Source organism: Schistocerca serialis, chromosome 4 (assembly GCF_023864345.2).
Source record: "Schistocerca serialis cubense isolate TAMUIC-IGC-003099 chromosome 4, iqSchSeri2.2, whole genome shotgun sequence".
Taxonomy (NCBI): Eukaryota; Metazoa; Arthropoda; class Insecta; order Orthoptera; family Acrididae; genus Schistocerca; species Schistocerca serialis.
Window position 1 is genome coordinate 264,819,764 of NC_064641.1, and position 23,863 is coordinate 264,843,626.

The following is a 23,863-nucleotide window of genomic DNA, read 5'->3' on the forward strand; positions in this document are numbered from 1 at the left end:
AAACGGTCACGTTATGGAAGACCATAGTGTTTGGCGTACGACCCTGGTGGGTCGTACTGCATCTGCAGCAGCAATCTGAGCAACAATTGGCACCACAGTGACACAAAGAACTGTTAACAAATAGATTACTTCAAGACAGCTCAGAACCTGACGCCCTGTAGCGTCGGTATGTTGCCTTGGCCTGCCTGAATACCAGATGTGTCGCCAGTCGAGCACATTTGGGACATCACCATCCAGCATTATCCACAAACAGCGTTAATCGTCCCTTTATTGACCGACCAAGTACAACTGACTGGAACTCCATCCTTGGCACCTGTACAACAAAATGTATGCACGTTGGCAGGCCTGCATTCAAAATTCTGGCAGCTACGCGGGTTATTAATGTACCAACATTTCACATTTGCAATAGCTTATCACAAGCTTAAATTAAACTGTGATAATTCAATGTTAATCACTTTAATATTACACAAATCTCACTCTTCTACCTTGATTAATTTTTTATGTTACAATTTTTTCTGTCGTTGTATTATGTATACTTCTTGTTGTTTGCATGTGTCAAAGTATGTAAATAAACTGTCAAAATTTTACTGACCTGTTGGACTCGTTTTATATAGGCTGCACACGTTGTTGTAGCAGGGAAAACAATGACAACAGTGGAAGAACGCACCTTTTGGAGGAGAAGGGAATATGCTCCTATTTAAAAGACTGTGGCAGAATAGTGGAGAACCATCTACCTCAATCCTCATTCCATCTTCCTCAACAAAAATTTTGTCATGCAAAAACATTCACACTTTTTTGAGCTGAAAAAGAGTAGCTGAGAGACAGTGACAATGGAAGAGAGAGGAGACAGTGCAAGAGGGAGAGACAGAGGAGACAGTGAGGGTGGGAGAGAGAAAGTGTCAACGAAACAGACAGAGATGAATGAGGGTGATGGCAGTGAGAGCTAAGGAGAGAGGGGATATTGATGATACGTGAGAGACAGATGCAGCAAAAGAGAAAGAGAGATGGATGGAGACAGAAGAGACAGTGAAAATGAATATGTTGAGACCATACATAGGTTTGGAAGGCCTGGTCCATCCCAAATCAGTGAACTGTAACACAGGTTTAGACGAAGGCGCATTTTGGACTGAAATTTTAAACAGGGTGGCTATAGGAGAGAAAATAAGTTGGATGCCTCCTAGAGTTTTAGACCTTCTGAAGTATGGTGGAGACAGTGACAGTGAGAAAGAAATAGGAAGGAGACAGTGCAAGTGGGAGGGAAGAGAGTAGCAATAGGATATACTGTAAATCAGTGAGAGGAAAAGGAGATAATGGGAGAGAAAGATATATAGATAAGGGCAGTGGAAGGAAGGTACTGAGTTTGAAAGCTTAACTACAAAGAGCGGCTGCATAAAATGGTTTCCGTGTTAAAAGAGCATGAATATGGCTGCATGCTATAAAATTCTTGGCGAGGAAGGTGGAATTAGAATAGTGGGCAACCAGCTGCTGCAGTCCTGTCAGTCTTTTAAAGAGGAACATATTTTTCTGGTGGTACACATATTGTTAATCAGTTATTTTTGATTCATCTAAAGGTATTTGCTATTGCTTTTACATGGTGGACATGAATATGTTGTTAACATTTGATATTATGAAGCCCACAGAGTCATTAGCCCAATAATGGTATGGAAATTTCTGAGGAGGTAGTAGAATCCACCATCGGCTCATTTACGTTTATTGCATATGATTATTATTGTTGAAATACGGTGTGTCCTTATGTTGAAATCACATTGCAGTATGCAAATGTTGTTCATTTCTTTGCAGTACTTCAGCCTGGTGATCTTCATGTTTGTGGTGGAGTTTGTGTTTGCAACACTTGCTTTTGTGTTCCGGGAACATCTCAGCCACAGTCTGAGGCAGGAATTACTTATTGGAATCCGAGACCATTACAACAGCACACCACCCAACAGCCTGGAGAAGATATGGGACCACATTCACAATGAGGTACAGTGGTAATGCTTAAATAGTGCCCAAGGATATATTTACATGAACCATTTTCTTTCCTTTTCTAATAAGAAAGTATTCTAAGTCTTTCAGATTTAACTTATTATGTGAAACATTTTTGTGAGTGATTATGGTTTAATGCTTTTTGTTGACAGTTCCATTGCTGTGGTGTGACAGGTTATGAAGACTGGTTTGACATTGGTGCATGGAGGGGTGAGAAATTTGTTCCTGACTCTTGCTGCCTGCCCCAAGTGAATATCACTGGTGAGTCTTTCCACAAAACCTCATTACTTTTCTCTTCATACTTAGGAATTACTTCAAACAGTTTGTTTACTGTGAAACTTTTACCATAAAAGCAACATCTTTGAAACACCACATCAGTAAGGTTCTGGAGAATACAGTGCTGTTTCTTTGACTAAGTACTTATTTTTTGCTTCTTTTTATACATGTGGTGGCAAGAAACAGCATTTTTTTTACACCTAGGTTACAACAAAATCATAAGTTACTAAATATGTACCATGAATAGCTCATTGCTTAAATAAATTAGACAGAGGACTTCCCACATTACAAAATTTGAATCTCTACTGAAGATACATTCATGGTGTTGTACAAAGTGGGGGCCATGTAAGGTGAGCAAATGGTACATCCACATATGAGAGTCTTCTAGCATTTCTTGCTTATATGTCATATGCCTTGTTACCCCAGAAATGAGGTTACAACACTTCTTACAACTGCACTCTGTCTTATCTTATGTATTTAACAATGAAAACAATCAATTATAGATAAAATTATTTAATTGGATAGATAAAAAATCTACTCACCAAATGGCGACAGAACACACACATAAGACTGTTGTGATTGGTAGCTTTAGGAGCCAGTGGCTCCTTCTTCAGGCACAAGGGTTGAAGGGGAAGGAAGAAAGGTGAAGGAAAAGGACTGGAGAGGTCTAGAAAAATGGGTAGATTTTGAGAAAGTCACCCAGAACTGCAGGTCAGGGGAGACTTACCATAGGGGGTGAGAAGGAAAGACTGAGGTTGGAATATTATTTGTACAGTCCAAGAAAAAAATATGTGAATTAAAAAAAATAGTCTTTCAATGGAGGATGAAGAATACATGTCGGTTGACTCATAACTTTTGTAAGATACAGGTCATTCCATTGTTTGTTGTTGCAAAAACAAAAAAATAAAATGAAATTCTTAACATAATCTACATGGAGAAATTGATTTCCATCTTTGCCTGTAGGCCTATTCCACTATATGGTGACTAGCAACTATCCTTTTCATAAAACTGTCACTTTTTAAAAAATGATTTTGAACTGGCCTTCCAGATATTGTAGTGACCCTAAGTAATCTTCAGGAATTAATTTATTGTTACTGTTTTTGAAGAAAAAAGGCTGTAGTTTAGCAGTGTAGTTATCAGAATACTGCATAAATCTTGCCAGGAAAAGGATTTTAATACATTGGATTGTTGCTAATTTTTCATGGACAATTGTTTTTAATTTTCAGACTGTGGACGGAATGGAACAGCAGATGTGTGGTATGACAAAGGATGTGCAGAGCAAGTGCAAATGTGGTTTGTAGAAAGACTACATCTTGTTGGAGTTATTGGACTTGTGGTTGCATTCTTCCAGGTAAATTACCGAAATGTTGGCATTCTGGAGTAGAATTTCACAAATAATGTTTAAAATGTTCTGTGGCATTGTAAAAGTGGTGGAAAAAAACAGAATTAATAATTACAGTTCTTTGTTAGCTGATGAATGCAAACTACTTGTCTAAATTGACAGACTGTTTAGTTAGGAAACGTAAAAGAGTGGAAATTTCAAGAATTGTCAGATCTGCTGACCCCCTTCCACCATAGCTGCTGAGCTGCTAACCCACATTTCTTCCCCTCTTAATATGTTCATACCTACATTACCACTGTAGACACTCCCCGATGACTACTTCTACTTTTTTTGACCACTAACCCCCTCCTCTTTGCTGATTTTCCACATTCCCTCTCTTTTATTAATTAATTTTTTTGTGTATTCTGGCCATATTAAATACATAAGGTCCTCCCTTACACCTGAAAAGGCATTCTTTATATTTTCTGTAATATCTTTATGGAGTATACGTTATGAAGGGTGTTGCATTTAATGTGAAATTGAATAGTTCAAAATAGCCATTACATACAGGTAAAAATAGTGATTACTTTGCAGAAAAAACTAAAATAATTTAGTTAGGTGGATGTAAACTGTGTGCCCATGCAGCAGTGAATGCGAGAGTAGCAGTGGTAGTAGGAGAGAGAGAAAAATGTGGAAAAAAGTGGAAGTGAGAAGGAAAGAAAAATAATCAATTTGCTGATTCACAAAATGAAGGAGAAATAAGTGTAACTAGAAGTAAAAGTGACCATTTACTTCACTGGTTGACAGAGAGAAATGTCCATTATGTTCATTTCAAAGGAAATATTATATGATGACAAAAAGAATGCTTTCAGCATTTTCATAAATGGAACAGGCTACTGAATTCAGCATACTGGGCAGCATAGTTTGTTCCAGAGGCACACAGCAGCATGGGGAAGGAGATTGAGTATATTTTGGTTTTGTGGGTGGGTACAGTTAGGTTACTAGCTAAGTGAGGCTTTGTGCTGCAGTTATGATAAGATGTCTGGAAACTTATTGGTGATGTAAAGTTCTTGGAAGTTTGCACATGAAGAAACCAACAAAATAGACATCATGATACATAGTAGTCATGTACCTAGCTTGGCCAAATCTCTCTAACAGGGAGCGTGGGTCACTGTCATGGTCAAAAGAGTGGTTAGATTAGATTAGATTAGATTTACTTTCATTCCAATTAATCCATAGTGAGGAGGGCCTCCAGGATGTAAATCATGTTAGAAAACAATAACATGTGACAAATATTTACAACTAAAGCAAATAAGCTAATGTATCTTCCACAGGTCCCACGTGGAATGATCGTGATTTTTTTCAAAATATATAATGAACACTATATGAAAGGATCATTTTACAACACTCATTTACTAAGATCACATTAATGCACTGAATTTAAAATTAATTTTTTTTGTTTATAAGGTAATAAACATATTATAGAACTACTACAATACTTATTGGAGTAGGAGGAGTTGGCCACCAATAAATCCTTTAGGCTTCTCTTAAACTGAATTTCATTGATTGTTAAGCTTTTTATGGCTGCTGAAAAGTTATTGAAAACGTGTGTTCCTGAATAATGCACACCTTTTTGTATAAGAGTTAGTGACTTTAAAGCCTTGTGAAGATTATTCTTATTTTTTGTATTGATTCTATGAAGTGAGCTGTTGGTTTGAAAAAGTGATATATTTTTAATGACAAATTTCATTAAGGAATAAATACGTTGGGAAGCAGAAGTTAGTATCCCTAGTCCCAGAAACAGGCCTCTGCAAGATGTTCTTGAGTTTACACCACATAAAACTCTTATTGCCCTTTCTTGTATGCAGAAAACTTTGGCTTGGTTTGATGAATTACCCAAAAAAATAATCCATATGACATTATCGAATGAAAGTAAGCATATTATGCCAGCTTTTTCATTTTTATATCCCCTATGTCTGACAGAATTCACATTGCAAATAGAGATTTGTTTAGATGCTTCAGCAGTTCTGTGGTGTGCTCCTCCCAGTTGAATTTATCATCAAGCTGTAATCCCAAGAATTTAATACTGTCCACTTCTTCTATCTATTTGTCATCATATGTTAGGCATATACTCATGGGACACCCCTTACAAGTTCTTAACTGCATGTAGTGGGTGTTTCCCCCCTCCCCCCCCCCCCCCCCCCCCCCAATGTTTAGTGCCAAAGAATTGGCTAGGAATCAGTGATTAATGTCCAAAAATATTTTATTAGCTGGTCTTTCTAAGACTGCACTTGATTTGCTATTTATTGCAATGTTTGTATTATCGACAAACAAAACGAACTTGGCATATGGTAATGTTACTGGTGAAAGGTCGTTGATACACAGAAGAAAAAGTAAGGGCTCTAAGATATAACCTTGTGGGACTCCACACGTAATTAGTTACCAATTGGATGATGTCTGATAGCTTAATACATGTCTCTTTCCTAATAACACCCTTTGTTTCCTGCCAGAGATATAAGATTTGAACCATTTTGCAGCATTTTCTGTTACGCCATAATATACTAATATTTTTTAAATGGGTAGTGTGATTTACACAGTCAAATGCCTTTGACAGGCCACAAAATATACCAGTTGCCTGCAATTTTTTGTCTAATGAATTGAGTACATTTTCGCTGTAACTGTAGGTAGCCTTCTCATTATCAGAACCCTTTAGAAATCCGAACTGTGACCTTATTTGTGATAAGATGTTGATAAAGCTGATTGAATATTACCTTTCCTAAAGTTTTTGATAATGCTGGCAAAAGTGAAATTGGAGAGAAATTTCACACTGTTCCTTTATCTCCCTTCGTAAATAGTGGCTTAACTTCAGCATATTTCAACCAGCCAAGAAATATTCCACTGATAAATGACTGGTTACTCAGATAGCTCAATATCTTACTTAACTCAGAATCACATTCTTTAATTAACTTCATTGATATTTCATCATACCCACTAGGTGTTTCTGATTTTAAAGATTTTATGATGGACATTACTTCTGCTGGGGTAGAGAGGGTCAAATTCATATTATGGAAGTTACTTGAAATTTCTGGTCTGAGGTATTCCGTAGTAGCATCTACAGAACCTGACAACCCCATCTTTTCAGTAACAGTTATAAAATGTTTGTTAAACAGTTCTGCAACACTATACACATTTGTCACCAATGTATCATGCACTCTTAATGCTATTTGCTCCTCTTTAAGTCTGGTTCTACCGGTCTCCTCCTTCACAATATCCTATACTGTCATTGTTATCTAATATGACTATCTTTTCCTTGTAATATATTTGCTTTGATGTCCATATTACAGTCTTTAATGTTTAGCAGTATTTCTTGCAATGTGCTATAGCATCAACATCAGAACTGTTTTGGATTGACAGATACAGTTCTTTTTGTTTTACAAGATACCTCTATTCCTTGAGTAATCCATGGGTTCTTTATAGACTTTGCTGTAACCTTGCTTAGTTTTGGGGAAAAAATAAGGTAAGCACTTTATTGTCAAAAGTTTTATATTTTTCATTCATGCTATGAGTACTGTGAACATCACTCCAGTGAATGTCTCCAAGGAGTTTCCTAAAATAATCCATTTTTGCCTTATTGATTACCCTCTTGTGTTCAGATTTAACAGATCTTATATCCTGTTCAGTAATAACATTTATCAGAAGGAACTGCATGTTGTGGTCTGAGACGCCATTGACTATTGGTTTTGTAATATAATTTTGTTCATAGAACTTTTCTATAAAAGTATTATCAACGGCTGTTTGTGAGCAATTTTCTACCCTAGTTGGGAACTTTACAGTGGGAATTAAGTTCAATGATAGTGTTACTAACTCAACTAAGTTAGTATTGGGAGAGTCTTTAAGGAAATTCTGGTACAGCGCGCCGCGGAATTTGAATCCGCGCCAGACGATATGGACGTTGAACACCCATAGAGGTCTCTGCACCATCGTGCTGTAAGCTGTGGTGGCGCACGCCTCCTGGCCTGGTTTTAGTGTGAGGGTGCCACAGTGGAACACGTGGTCCCAGCAGCCAATAGCGATGCCCCCGATAGCGTACTTAAGTGCCTGCCTCTCGCTCAGCCAGCCAGTCTAATTTCGCGTACGTCGGTTTACACCTCGCATTGCGCCAGACAGCTTACTTCCTTGTTCTGTGTACGAGTGGACGTGTTTGTTTCCTTGTGACTCCATTGTTTGATCTTGTTGTATTCATTCTGTCCTTCGTTGGTCGTATCCATCCTCTCCCGTTGTGTTGTTGTTCCCGGGCCTCTCCGTGGGTCCTGACGCACTTTCTGTCATTGCTACCCCTCGACCATCCTGGTCGCAGTTACAACAGAAATCTATATTGAAGTCACCAGCAATCACTATTTCTTTGTTTTTGGTTGTTAAATGGGGGAGTACAGCTTCAAGGTGGTTTACCAACAGATTAAAGTTACGTGCAGGTACTCGATATACACTTAATATCATGAAGGATTTTTTATGAAATTCTACTTCTGTTGCATATGCTTCCATATGCTGTTCTAGGTAAAATTTATGAATGTCTATGTTCTTAAATTTATGACAGTTCCTGATGAATGTGGCAACTGCTCCTTCCTCCATTTATGCTTTACAAAAGTGAGATGCTAACCTAAATTCTGTAACACTTAAAAGTTCTATACCAGTCGTCACAATGTTCAGAGAGGCAGATTATGTCAACTGCGTTTGAGGACTCATATTCATCTATGCAGATAATTAATTCATTAATTTTATTTCTAGTCCTAGAATATTCTGATGCAATAAAGAAAGCTGACATTTCACATTGGCTGAGTTAAAATTTGGTAGAGTTGAAATTTATGCTGATCATTGAAAACTCTTAACCAACAGCTGTTTGTGTTCATTTAATAAGCTAGAATTATGTTTTTTTGTTTCTTTCTCAAACTAAAGGTTTGTCTCAATCCTAACCTTTCTTAAAACTTGGTTCATTCTGCCCTCCCTACCCTAAAAAAAGGTCTTCTCTGAATCTTATTACCACTGGTACTTTTATCACTCGTGACAGTGCCTTCTCCCTTTAACTTTCGTGCTATTTTCCCCACCCAGTTTACCCTTCCCTTTCCTGTTGAGGTGAAGGCCATGCCTAGTATAATCTCACCAATTGAGAGAATCAACAGGAACCCCACCAATGTGTGACCTTGTACACGACATAAGCAGCCATTCTAACTCCAAATTAACTCTCCTGACAGAAGAGTTCAAGTGAGGTCAGTCATGGCGTGCAAGAACAGATACAAACACAACACTGGTCTGCTTCAGTGCTGATGCACTCTTTACCAGGTCACACTCTGTACTGTACCCAGGACCTCTGTTAATACTATTACCTGTCCCACCCACTAAACCATGGTGTCTTCCTTAGTGAAATCTCTGCAAAGTGACCCTAAATTCTGTCACCTGCTCCAGACCAGCACTAGTTTTAAGAAATTGGTGACCTGGTATTCTGATCCTAGTTCAACCTGCAAAAGTTGGCCAACAACTTTTCCATGGGAACTACCTAACAACAACACTTTCTTTCTCTTTACAGATTTCCCTACATTCTTACTTTTTAATTTGCTGCTGAAAGTTTGTTGTGCCTGTCTACACCTGCAACTGTTTGAGGCTCACCAGCTTCTAACTGAAGCAACAGGTTAAATCTATTTTCCACATTCACCAAAAAGTGTCAGTGAGTTCTAGGCCTGGTTCTCCTGTTGCCACTTCCCACCTCTTTTTACCCTTCTCCCTCCTGAACCTGTCAAGATCTCTCCTAGCCTTGTCTAACTCAGCCTGAAGGGCAGAAATTTTCCCCTCCTGTTCTAGTATCTTTCCATCTCTACTACACATCCTACAAAACCACTGACGAGTCTCATTCACTTCCCTTACTCCCACACCACTACAGTCACCTACATGGAAAAAACTAGATACCTGTCAGAAGCTGCGACGTAACAATTCTATGCAAGTCAAGTACTTTTAACTCATGATAAACATAATAGTTTTTTAAGAATAAGTCAGTAAAATTACAGATAAACACGAAAATATGATTCCACAAGTTTGGCCTATATGCGACTGTATGTAAAGAAAAACAACAGTGCAAAGTTTCTGAAAGAACAAATTAAACTTAACACTACTTTCCGGAAATTTGAGTTAAATAATGTAGAGGTACACTACAGTTGAATTGCTGGAGAGAGTAAAGAACAATTAAACAAAATTCTATAGATTTGCTGCAGCAAAACGTAAACATAAAATATGACTACAACCTGACTATATGATCTTTTCGCGTTTTCTGCTATATTACCTAAGAAAAATTAAACCTTTAATGGTACAATTAAAAAGCACGCTAAAACACCTATTTACCATGTAATCAGTACTTAACTAAATGTTTTTTTTTAAAATTGGATTTAGATTCCCCCCCAACCCCCGAGAGGGCAGAGGGGTGGGGAGAATCTAAACTGAAACATGGAGAAAAAGATAGGAAAAAAATATAAAAACAAACAGTTGGTGATGCTGATTAAAACACATAGTAAATAGACGGGCACAATTAAAAAACACGGTGACAGTCTGGTTTCTGTTCTCACAAGATAAAAAACATAACTAGCAACAGTATGGTGGCTCTTCGCAACACCGACAGGGGATGCGCAATACTGAGCACTCTGAAATGGCGGCAGATGGGGGGAAGGAACCTGGATCTATGAGGGGGAAAAGGGAGGAGGAGAGGAAAAGGAAAAAAAGGGGGAGTTAATGGAGGGAGGGGACATAGAAAAAGGGGGGGGGGCTGAGTGGACACAAAGAGTGGATAAAGGCAGTGGAGGGGAGAACAAAAGGACTTGGGGGAGAGAAGGGAGTCAGAGAGAGGGTAGGCAGGGAAAAAACAAGATGGAAGGAGGGGGAGAGGGAGCCTGGGAAAAGGACAGAGGAAGGGAGGGTGAGGTGAGGATCAGTTGATAGGAGGGATAAATAGAGGAAGAGAGGGCATCATCCAGGAGGGGGAGTTGATGGAAACCACCTTGGGAAAGGAGATGAAGGGTGTAGAGGTGGAGGGTAGGGGGGGGGGGGGGACAATGGTGAAGGTGCGGCAGAGGGCATGTGCTGGAGAGGAGAGGAGCAACCAGGGGATGAGGGGGATCAAGTCGGCGGGAGGTGTAGAGGATGCAGATATGTTCAAGTAAAAGGAGCAGATGGGGGAAAGGAATTGGGTCGTAGGGGATCCACGTGGGGGATGGGAGGTGTATTCAGAAGGTTAGGTGGAGTGAATGAATGGCACTCGCACTCGAGGATCTGGAGGGACTTACACAATTTGCGGTGGGGGGGGGGGGGGGGATATCCAGGTGGGACTGGCATAACAGATGATGGGATGGATTAAGGATTTGTAGGTGTGGAGCATGGTAGAGGGGTTCAGCCCCATGTCTGGCCAGAGAAGAGTTTTTAAGGAGTTGGAGGTGGGTGCAGGCTTTGGATTGGATAGAGCAGGTGAGGTGACAGTCAGTGGTGAGGCCAAGGTAGGTGAGGGTGGGGGAGAGACAGACAGGATGGGTGCAGATGGTAAGGGAAAAGTCAAGGAGCCAGAAGGAGTGAGTGGTATGACCTATGATGATTGCGTGGGTCTTGGAAGGACTGATTTTAAGGAGCCACAAGTTACACCATGCAGCAAAAAGGTCAAGGTGATACTGGAGAAGGTGCTGGGACCATTGTAGGATAGAAGTGAGGGCAAGGAAGACAGTGTCATCGCCATACTGCAGGTGGTGTACTGGAGGGGTGGGGCATATCTGTCTTCTACAGGAGATAGAGGAGAGGGAAGAGGACAGAGCCCTGGGGCACACTCGCGGAGTGGTAGAAGGTGTGGGAATCTGCGTTATGGATGGTAACATAGGAGGGGTGGCAGGAGAGGAAGGAGACAATCAGACGGACATAGTTGATAGGAATGGTGTAGGTCTGGAGTTTAAATAGGAGACTGGGATGCCAGACGTTGTAGGCTTTTTCGAGGTCAAGGGAGACAAAAATGGTGGAGTGACAGGAGTTAAGCTGGAGGAAGAGGATATGAGTGAGGCATAGGAGTTAGTCATCAGCAGAGAAGGAAGGTCAAAAGCCACATTGTTTGTTGGGGAGGAGATGGTGTCGGTGGAGATGGTGATTGATGCATTGGGTAAGGATGGATTCCAAGAGCTTGCTGAACACAGAGTTGAGACATTTAGGGCGATAGGAAGAGGCATCAAATGGAGAATTGTTGGATTTGGAGAACATCAGGATACAGCAGGTTTTCCACAGGTCAAGATAGATGGATTACATTGTAGAGGGTGGCAAGGCTGCAAGGAAGGAGGGAGGGCAGTGTTTGAGATGGCGGTAGGTAACATTGTCATGGCCGGGAGCGGTGTTGCGTCTAGTGCAGTGTGTGTGGCTGATGTCCTGTGTAATGATTGGAGTATTAAGTTCAATTGGTGGTGTGTGGCCCGAGTACTGGAAACTAGGAGCAAGGGGAGGAACTGAGGTATCCGTATGGTCGATGATGTCAGGGAAGAGGGAATAATCAAATTGGGGATCATCTGGAATGGAAAAGACATCGAATAGGTGGGAGGCAAAGTGGTTGGCCTTACTGAGATTGGTCAGGAAAGGGACAGCTATCAGGGAGGAGAGGGTATTATGAGGGAGGGCAGGTCCCAGTAAGGCAGTGGAAAGCAGACCAATACTTGAAAGAGTTGATTGGGAGCGTGGCATTGAGTTTTGTACATGTCTGTCACCAAGCATGGCATTTCTTCGCAGTAAGCATGTTGCGGATGTGTCATTGTAATTGCCGGTAGCGGGGGAGTGTGTCGCGGTCACGAGTACAGAGAAAAGAGAGGTAGATGCAGCGGGATTCACAAAGGTGAAGGATGGCCTGTGGAGGGAGGGCTGGATGGTGAGGGTGGATGGCTTTGATAGGGATATGGGTGGCGACGGCGTCAGACAAGGTTTGGTGCAGGAAGGCAGCGGTGCAGGAGATATCAGGAGATTGGAGGGCAATGTTGTGGCGTTCGACCTGGGTGTGTATGGAGTCCCGGTAGGCATCCCAGTTGGCGCGGGAGTAATCGTGGACAAGTTTAGGAGGGATGTCAGGGTGAGGAGCTGGGCAGGGATGGCAACCACCAGAGATAGTGATGTGGAAGGGAGCATGGTCACTGCCGATGAGGTCAGGAACTAAATGTTGTTATAATCCAAAATCACTTATCTTTATGAGAACACCAAAACTTGTGCTAGTCTCTTGGTTGCAGGGCTGCCAACTGTGTGAGACATCATCCAAACAAACATTTTTAGTAAATTATAATCATCTGTTATTCCCATTATTCATGCTGTATTGGATTGCAGGCCAACATTGATAGTTTGACAGAATGGGTGACTGAACAAGTTAAATTTCACATCCTGTGAAAATACGTTTTAAAAAATTCTGGCCATTATAGAAGCAAGTGGAGTAAATCCAGTGCATGGAAAGTTGCGCCCAAGTTCTTTATAATTTTCTGATGCCAATTTTTTTTTTTTTTTTGTTAAAGATGATACAAACACTGTAATAAGTGGCAAATCAAGTGGGCCTATAGTCTTGATTAGGGTAAGATTAGTTAATGCAGTTCTCGTGGACATTAATAAGTGGTTCCTAGTCAATTCTTTACCACTAAACTTCAAAATTTGCCACCAGTATATGCCTAAAATACAACAAGCGGCCGGAACATGTTGACAGTATTAAATTCTTTAGATTACAGCTTGATAATAAATTCAACTGGGTGAAGCATACCACACTTACTTTTGTTGCATAATGTCGCATGGGACATATTTTGTAGGGTAACTGTTAAAGACAAGCCAAAGTGTTATAACCTTTAATCACTACTAAAGTGCGTGGAGATACAAAAGTAGAAACACTAGCGGGTTACATGTTACTAACTCCGTATCTGTCATTCGACTGCCGGGCCGTGACATGCGGCCGGCGCCGTTCATAACCAGGTGGCGCTCCCGCGCTCGGCCGAGCTGCGGAGCGCCTCTATCGCCGTGTTCGCGTACTAACGTAGCGGCACTTTTGAATGTCGTGGCACTGTCACAACACTTTTCCCCCCTTGAAAAAAAAAAAAACGCTCACTTTCGTGGAGACACGGACAGTGCGGAGACATCCATGGCCTCTTGGGAGGTCCCGAGAAGATCCCGCGGAGAAACACGAGAGTATGGTCGAAAATGTCCAGGACGGAAGCTGGCGCGTGGAACGTGCCTCCTGGACGAGATGATGGGTGAAAACTCCGGAGCAGCATCCATAGGTGTCGTGGACCTGGGGGTGTGCTCCAGCGAGATGGGTCCCGGAGAAGGCGGCGTCGCGACTGGGGCCGGTTCCGGCGTACTCGGAAGCGGTAGCGACGGCGGCGGCAGCAACACGCCCGGAAGATCGGCAGCAGCGACAGGACTGGCTTCTCGGGCTGGTGGAGACGAAAAAAGGGGCGGTGGTACCGGCGTGGCCACCACTCGTGGGCGCATCTGGTCGTAATGGCGAACAACCATGCCGTCGTCCGTACGTATTTCACAAAGCCAGCGGCCGCGAAGAGCCTGGACCACCCCTGGGATCCATTTAGGGCGAGATCCATACCCCCGTGCCCACACGTCGGCGCCCACCTGGTATTTTCCCGCACTAGGGGACACAGTACAAGGCCTGACAGGGTGAAGCAGATGCAGTAGGGTGCGCGGTTGGCGGCCATGCAAGAGTTCAGCAGGGCTGCGATCACCCAGAGGCGTGAAGCGATAAGAACTCAGAAATTGCAACAGAGCGTCATCTGTGGAAAAATCACTAAGGAATTTTTTCATTTGGCTTTTGAAAGTGCGGACAAGGCGCTCGACCTCCCCATTCGATTGCGGATGGAAGGGCGGTGCTGTAACATGATGAATCCCTTGTCCAGTACAAAAATCACGGAAGGCCTGCGAAGAGAACTGAGGGCCATTGTCCGTGACAATCGTGGATGGAAGACCTTCTAGCGCAAAGATTTTTGACAAAGCCAGCGTCGTCGCCGCAGTGGTGGGCGACGGACAGCGAACAACAAACGGAAACTTCGAGAAGGCGTCAATCAACAGTAGCCAATAAGTGCCGAGGAAGGGGCCGGCAAAGTCAGCGTGCACCCGTTCCCACGGCTGCGCCGGATCAGGCCACGGAGAGGGCAGAGTACGAGGCGCAGCCAGTTGTTGAACACACTGATCACACGCAGCGACCATGTGGGCGATGTCCGAATCGATACCGGGCCAATAAACGTGCCTGCGGGCCAGGGACTTAGTCCGAGAAATCCCCCAATGGCCCCCATGCAATAGTTTGAGAACAGCTTTGCGAAGAGAGGCGGGCACCACAACCCGTGGAGATGCGCCATCCGTGGCCAGAAGAACAACACCCTCACGAACAGACAGACGAAGGCGCAAGGCATGGTAGTTGCGAAGGGGATCCGACGCCCGGCCCTTGGTCCTGTCCGGCCAACCACGCTGAACAAAACTGATCACCTGACGCAGGACCGGATCCCGCGCAGTAGCCGACGCGACCTGCGAACCTGTAAGTGGAAAACCCTCGACCGCACGACGTTCTTCCTCATCAATGTGGAAACAGAGGAGTTCATCGCGATCGAAAACCGGGTCGGGGCCCATCGGCAAACGCGACAACGCGTCAGCGTTGGCGTGCTGGGCCGTGGGGCGATAGTGAATCTCATAGTGAAAACGAGACAAGTATAAGGCCCAACGTTGCAGGCGGTGAGCTGCCTTATCCGGAAGCGACGCCGAGGGGCTGAACAGAGAGACCAGCGGCTTGTGGTCGGTGATGAGGTGAAACTTAGAACCATACAAAAAAAACGCTGAACTTTTTCAGAGCATAAATGATAGCGAGCGCCTCCTTTTCTATTTGAGAGTAACGCCGTTGGGCATCGTTGAGGGTCTTGGAAGCGTAGGCGATGGGTCGTTCCGACCCATCCTCATACCGATGGGCGAGAACAGCCCCTAGGCCATACTGTGACGCGTCAGTCGCCAGAACCAAGTGCTGACCCGGACGGAATGTGGCAAGACAAGGCGCCGACTGCAAATGAGCCTTCAGGCGGACAAAAGCCTGCTCACACTCGGCGGTCCAACAGAAAGGAACGTTTTTGCGTAACAGCTGATGCAGAGGATGAGCCACCGCCGCCGCGAAGGGAATGAATTTGTGATAATAAGCAACCTTGCCTAGAAACGCCTGAAGTTCTTTGACCGTAGACGGCCGGGGTAGAGCGGTAATGGCCGCAACGTGCTGTCGTAGAGGGCGTATACCCTCACGGGACAAGTGGAAACCAAGATACACAATGGAGGGTTGGAAGAACTGAGACTTGTCCAGATTGCACTTCAACCCTGCTGAATGCAGAACCCGAAACAGTGAACGCAAATTGCGAAGGTGCTCCTCAGTGGAGGCCCCCGTGACAACAATGTCATCCAGGTAGTTGATGCAGCCGGGAACGGAAGCCGTGAGCTGTTCAAAAAACCGCTGAAAAATGGCCGGCGCGCTAGCGACGCCAAATGGTAACCGCTGGTACTGATACAACCCACAAGGAGTGTTGTTGACGAGAAATTCCTTGGAAGATGCATCCAACGGCAACTGATGGTACGCCTCCGATAAGTCAAGTTTGGAAAAGAACTGGCCCCCAGCGAGCTTGGTAAATAACTCCTCAGGACGGGGAAGAGGATAAGTGTCAATGAGGCTTTGAGCGTTGACAGTGGCTTTAAAATCACCACACAATCGCAGACTCCCGTTTGGTTTAGAAACCACCACGATGGGCGATGCCCATTCGCTGGAGGTAACAGGAAGGAGAATCCCCGAAGCTGTTAACCTGTCTATCTCAGCTTTGACAGGCGCACGCAACGCCATTGGAATAGGGCGTGCCCGGAAAAACTTAGGGCGAGCCGTAGGTTTAAGAGTAATGTGGGCTTCAAAATCATTGGCACGACCCAGACCAGCAGAGAACACGGACGAGAATTCAGAACACAAGCCATCCAGCTGTGGATACGGAATGTCCTCAGATATGAGGTGCACATCATCATCAATGGAAAATCCGAACAACTGGAAAGCATCATAACCGAACAGGTTTTCAGTGCCCGCATGATCCACCACATAAAACGTGAGGGGCCTAACAACAGACTTGTAGGCAGTGGAAGCATCAAACTGGCCAACAATAGGAATTTTCTGCTTATTATAAGTTCGTAGATTTCGCGTAACGGGAGACAAGGGAGGGGAGCCCAACTCCAAATACGTGCGAGAATTAATGAGAGTTACTGCAGAGCCAGTGTCCACTTGCATGCGAATGTCTTTATCCAGAACACGAACAGTAACAAACAACTTATTCGTTTGAGAAAGCACACAGTTAACATCCATGTCCGATGCCTCGTCCTCGTCGACAGGAACTTTAGGGGACTGACACACAGAAGCAATGTGGCCTCTTTTCCTACATGAATTACACGTGGCCCAACGTTTTGGACACGCGGCTCTGTCATGCTGTACGAAACAACGTGGACAAGAAGAAAGGGCGGAACGAACCTGCTTCTGTGGTTGCTGTTTTCGCTGCGAGCGTGGCGGCCCAACGCGACGTTGTTGACGCGAGTGCACCGCCGCCACATCGTCGTTTCCCTGTGAAACAGGCACATTGTCTGCGTCGAAAGTGGTCTGGACAGCGCCTACATCACACCACGCGTCTATTTGCGCACCAGCAGCGTGAGACACTTCAAAGGATTGAGCGATGCTGAGAACTTCCGACAACGACGGGTTTGGCAATTGTAAGGCACGTTGCCGAACTTCTTTATCAGGAGCAAGCCGTAAAATAGCGTCCCGAACCATTGAATCAGCGTAAGACTCATGATGAGTGTCCGTGACAAACTGACATTTCCGACTCAGACCGTGGAGTTCCGCCGCCCAAGCCCGGTAAGATTGATGGGGCTGTTTACGACACCGGTAAAAAGCCACGCGGGCGGCAACGACATGGGTGTTTTTTCGGTAATAGTTAGACAATAAGTCACACATTTCTTGGAAGGACAGAGAGGCAGGTTCCCGCAGAGGGGCTAACTGAGATAGCAGCTGATAGATCCGTGGGGAAATCCAAGAGAGAAATAAGAACTTACACATAGGAGCGTCGACAACGCCGAAAGCCAAGAAGTGTTGCCGCAAACGCTTCTCATAATCCTCCCAGTCTTCAGCGGTCTCGTCATAAGGAGGGAACGGAGGCGGAGAAGAGGAAGACAGACGATGAGTAAGCGACGTCGACAACGCCTGAATAGCAGCCGTCAGCTGTGTTTGTTGTTCAATAAGCGCTTGCATAAGCTGTTCCATGTCTGCCCCGACACGAACACACAAGTCCACAACGCAGGAAAAAAAATATCCGACCTCGTCGCCAAAAAGTGTTATAACCTTTAATCACTACTAAAGTGCGTGGAGATACAAAAGTAGAAACACTAGCGGGTTACATGTTACTAACTCCGTATCTGTCATTCGACTGCCGGGCCGTGACATGCGGCCGGCGCCGTTCGTAACCAGGTGGCGCTCCCGCGCTCGGCCGAGCTGCGGAGCGCCTCTATCGCCGTGTTCGCGTACTAACGTAGCGGCACTTTTGAATGTCGTGGCACTGTCACAACACAAAGTCTCCTGGATTGAAAAACATAAGGATTATGAACACGGAATAAATTTTCAACTGCCAGTATTGCTAAAAATCATTAATTCATATAGATGACCAGTTTCAGCAATTCTTTATTGCCATCTTTTGATGTGCAAAACATGCTAGGATACAGTAACTAACATCACAGTATGCGTAATTATATTCAAGGTTTGCAATACATGGTACAACAACACACTTATGTTTACATCAATACACAATCTTCTCCTCCAGTACTGTAAGTGATACTATACAATGCCTGTCCATGTAGGTTATCATGAGCCCTACTAGAAGTCAGCATGTCAGTTGTAAAATATCAGCTAAGTACACACGTGTTATAATGCTGATTGCAAGTGCTCACAGTGGAGACATTCGTAGCAATACAAAAGTACATCAGATGGTGCAGTGGTATTATGAAGTGATATTATCATCTCATATTAGATTACTGTTTGGATATACTATTAAATATAATTATGTATGTCTAAATTATTATTATAATACACAAGCCAAATCAGTATTTTGCAGCTAAAAAAAACCTGTCTGTAAAATCATGTGGAAGATTCATACAACTTAATTTATACATAAACCCCTTTATACCATTTTAGAAATTTTTTTAACAGCTTTCATAAGCATTCTGAATAATTCTTCACCATGTTTTCCTTTATAAAAATCACCATCAACATGACAATCTATAATCACTTAAAAGCTCTCTATGTACAGCTGATGGTATCATATGTGGGTTGATTTTAATGCATCCAGGAATAGCTCAGTATCTATAGGCAGAGATATGATACGTAATCAAGAATACATTCAGAGCATATATACCAACAATGGAGCTATTTAATTTATGTGCTTTTGTCATCAGTTATGATATTAACATTAGCTTACCCATGACAACACGTCAATCAAAGTCCAGGTGAAATATCATTACCTATTGCCTACATACAATCTGATCACCTGATGTCTAGGTGAACACTTCTCCAGTGTTTAATATAACCAAAGTACAGTTGTTACACTATGTGGGGCTGCAATTGCTCTTAAATTGAGTGCATGATTTACCATACTAGCTCACTCTTACAAATGCCTGCTAGAACAAGTGTGTTGACATGGTATTCACCTTAGACGCCTAATGTCAAAAATGCCATCATGTAACAGAATATGGCCAGTATCCAAATCATCATAATTTTAAAAACATTTTTACAACAATTCCTTAAGAAAAATTTGAATACAGAATTGCATTATCACACAGTTTTTGATTTTTTTTTTTTTTTACAGTTCTTAATAACAAATTACATGATATGAACCTGAAACTTTTAAAAAAAATCTTGTATATGTTTCATAATGCCATATGTAAGCTAATTTAATTACAGCTGTTACCACACATTTCAAATATGGAATTAATACATTATTACATTTTTCATCTGGAAAATACACTCTGTATCTATTTACCAATGGAGTTATAACTAATATTTTGCATTTTTGTTGGCAAATATGCTGTTTGTCGCCGAACGCAGGCTGCAAGTCGCCATTCGCAAGGCAGCATCATGGGCTCTGACTCATGGTTTTCAGTTCTCTGCAGCCAAGACTCGAGTTATGCACTTCTGTGGGCATCGGACGGTCCACCCTCATCCTGAACTTTACCTCGACGGCCACCTGCTTGCTGTGGTGGACACTTGCCGCTTCTTGGGACTCGTGTTTGATGCCCGGCTCACATGGGTTCCTCATGTTACTCAGCTGAAGCAAAAATGCTGTCGGCACCTCAATGCCCTCCGCTGCCTTAGCCACACGTCTTGGGGTGCAGATCGCTGCATGCTGCTACGATTGTACAGAGCCCTTGTGCAGTCCCGGCTTGATTATGGGAGCCTGGCCTATGGGTCTGCGTCAGCCTCAGTGTTGAAGTTGTTAGACCCCATACACCACTGTGGGGTTTGGCTTGCCACTGGTGCTTTTCGCACTAGCCCCGTGGATAGTCTACTGGTGGAGGCCGGGGTTCCCCCGCTGCGGATTCGCCGCCATCGTCTGCTCGCCGACTATGCTGTCCACGTGCATTGCTCGCCAGGCCATCCCAATCGTCGCCTGCTTTTCCCTGCCATGGTCCTCCATCTGCCCGAACGGCGACCTAGGTCTGGGCTTTCCGTAGCTGTCCGCGTCCGGTCCCTGCTGTCGGAACTGGGGTCATTCCCTCTTCTGCCTCCCTTCCAGGTCCGTGTACCTACGCCTCCCTGGTGTTTGCCCCGGCCGTCCGTCCATCTGGACTTGGCGCAGGGACCCAAGGACTCGGTTCCGCTTGTGGCCCTCCGTCGCCGTTTTCTTGCGCTCCTCGCCTCATTTCCGGGCTGTGAGCCTGTCTACACTGATGGTTCCCTGGTTGATGGTCGCACTGCCTACGCTTTTGCTCGTGCTGCCCATGTTGAGCAACGCTCCTTACCGGCTGGCTGCAGTATTTTTACTGCAGAGCTGGTGGCCATCTTACGCGCTCTTGAGCATATGCGTTTCTGCTCAGGTAGGTCCATCGTCATCTGCAGTGACTCCCTGAGCAGCCTTCAGGCCATCGACCGCTGCTATCCCTCTTCTCCTCTGGTGTTCTCTATTCAGGAGTCTGTTTCCGCCATTGCCCGTTCTGGTCGTTCGGTGGTCTTTGTTTGGACGCCAGGTCATGTTGGCATCCCGGGGAACGAACGTGTTGACAGGCTGGCCAAAGGGGCGATCGACGCCCCAGTTTTGGAGATCGGCCTCACAGCTCGTGATCAGCAGCTGGTGTTGCGCCGTAAGGTGCTTGGGGTGTGGTCTGCTGAGTGGCGAGGCATGACAGCGCCTAATAAACTGCGGGCTGTCAAGGAGACGAACGATGTGTGGCGCTCCTCCCTGCGGTCTTCTCGCAGGGACTCTGTTATCCTGTGTCGGCTGCGCATCGGCCATACATACCTGACGCACGGCCATCTTTTGCGTCAGGAGGATCCCCCCCTGTGTCAGTGTGGGTCCCGGCTGACGGTCGCCCACATTTTATTGGAGTGTCCCCGACTGCGCACCCTCCGGCAGTCTTTTAATCTCCCGGGCACTTTACCTTTGGTTTTAAGCGACAATGCCTCCGTGGCTGATGACGTTTTAAATTTTATCCGTGGTAGTCCTTTTTATTGTTCCATTTAGGGAGGTCCTGCTCCTTTCCCTTTGTGTGTTTCTTGTCCTCGAGTCTCTCGTATTTGGTTGCAGATTTTAGTGTGTCGTCTGTTGGTTGACTCTTTCCCTTTTTTGTTGTCGTGGTCCGTCAACCAGTCTCCGGTCATCTTCTTTTGTTCCATTTCTTTTTGTCTGGTGTCTTCATGTCTGTAGTGTTTGTTGCCTCATTTGTGTTCTTTAGTGCCTGGGGGGGGGGGGAGTCTCCTTCCCCTTGGGGTTTTATCTGCTCCGTGCCTTAATGTCTCGCCTGTTTTTGGAATGGGGGACTGATGACCTTAGCTGTTTAGTCCCCCTTAAACATCCCAACAACCACCACCTACTACTTTGAGTCACATAACTTACTCTCTAATAGTCATTTTGGCTTCCGCAAGGGAAGAAATACCACCACTGCTGTTCTTTCAATTGTGAATGAAGTAATAACAGCCTTCGAGAATAAAAATAAAGCCTCACTTCTTTTATGTGATTTAAGTAAGGCATTTGACTGCATTTCTCATGATATCTTACTAGCTAAACTCAAATTCTATGGCGTACAAGACTCTGCATTGGCAGTAATTGAATCATACCTAAACAATAGGAAGCAGTTTGCCTCTGTCAGAAACAGAGACTCACAATTGCTAGAAGTTAAGACAGGAGTCCCACAAGGTTCTGTCCTTGGGCCCTTCTTTTTTATAATTGCAGTCAATGATTTACCCCATTGTATCCCCAATACTGTTATTTGCTATGCTGATGACACAACTTTGCTTGCTCAGCATGAGAACATATCAGTTCTGCAAGATATGATGCAAGATAGTCTGGAAGTGGCACTAAATTGGTTCTCATCAAATACACTGCTTTGCAATCCTGATAAAAACCAACAGATTATACTAGGATTGTCAAAAGAGGTAGAGGTGAAAGCAGTTAAAATTCTAGGAATTCACATAGACTCTAAGTTAATGTGGGAAACACACATCAACCATACCTGCGCAAAATTGTCTCGAGTTACGTATTTAATGTGGAAACTGAGGAGCCTGGTGACAAAAGAATATTTAAGAGTTATTTATTTTGGACTCTTTCAGTCACATATAGAGTATGGACTGCTGATATGGGGACACTCTCTTGACTTCACTGAAGTTCTAAAAATTCAGAAGAAAGTGATAAGGGCAATGAGCAATTCTGGTAGATCAGAGCACTGCCGGCCACTGTTCATTCAGCTGAAAATATTAACAGTTATTAATCTCTATATATACGCCTCAGCATTGTATGCAAAAGACAATATAGCAGATTTTGAAATGAGGGAAAACATACACCACCGTAATGCCAGAGGCAAAACAAAATTAGACATACCTAGGCACAGGCTGACAAGAACAGGAAATTCCCATCTAATCAATAGTCTAAAAATATTTAATAAACTTCCATTTTCCTCTTGGTCAGCTCACATAAGTAGCTTCAGGAGCAAGCTACTAAATTGGTTACTAATCAATCCTTTTTACAATATAGCAGAATTTATGAATATAAATTCAATCGACATTAATTTTTAAGGATTTCATTATGTGTTGTCACTGAATGTATTTAGCTTATGTTATGGTGTATGTTATCATCTATGGGCACTATTTGCAATGCTCATTTAGCTTTAAGGTACTATTCAAGGAAAATGTTATATGATATCCATGTAAATTGCCTGTTCCACCTCAGGTGGTCAATGGTGAATAAAGAATCTGAATCTGTTATGTTAGTTGCTGTAGCCTACCATTTTTGGTCCCAATTTTTGCAGATCCAAAGATAGCAACAGAAAATTGTTGATTCTGGTAATCTACATGAATGAATGATTTTAGTGATCTTGGCAGATAAAAATTTATTCAGTGTACATAATACTTCAAATTGCCTCCATGCTGACAATATCTGAAGTGTACATACAAAAATTATTTGTAGTGTGAATTCAAGAACATCTTGCAAAGGCCTGTTTATGGAACTAGGGGTAATAACTGCTGCATCCTGATCTATTTATTCCTCAATGAAATTTTTGTCATTAAAGCTATGTTTTTCTAACAAACAGCTCAGTTTCTAGAATCAATACTACAAATAAGAATAATCTTCACAAACCTTTAGTCACTTACTCTTATCCAGAAAGGCGTCCATTATTCAGGAATACACATTTCCAATAACTACCCATCAGTCATACAAAGTTTGACCACTATTAATTACAGTTTAACGGGAGCCTAAAAGAATTACTGGTGCCAAGCATCTTCTACTTCTTGAATTTCTTAGTAGTACCAACCGATGTGTAAGTCATTACAAATAATATAAAAGAATTTGAGTATTAGGTTGCAAAAATTATTTTTTCTACTTGATGATGCATGGCTGTAATAGCCTAAGAATGATCTCATGCACCTCAGTATATTGAAAATTTAGATTTTTTTTACAAGTTACTCATTAACGGTCAAATGAAAATGTTTTTAAG

General features: G+C 43.4%; 1 protein-coding gene across 2 annotated transcripts in view; it reads left to right on the forward strand.

Moving 5' to 3' along the window:
• Positions 1 to 23,863, forward strand: part of LOC126473771 (tetraspanin-9) — a 523,722-nt gene that overhangs the window by 493,954 nt on the left and 5,905 nt on the right. For both annotated transcript variants that reach the window (XM_050101035.1, XM_050101036.1), the window contains exons 6-8: positions 1,801 to 1,980; positions 2,136 to 2,244; positions 3,486 to 3,610. In XM_050101035.1, coding sequence (XP_049956992.1) covers positions 1,801 to 1,980; positions 2,136 to 2,244; positions 3,486 to 3,610 — 414 coding nt within the window. The remainder of the gene's footprint in view (positions 1 to 1,800; positions 1,981 to 2,135; positions 2,245 to 3,485; positions 3,611 to 23,863) is intronic.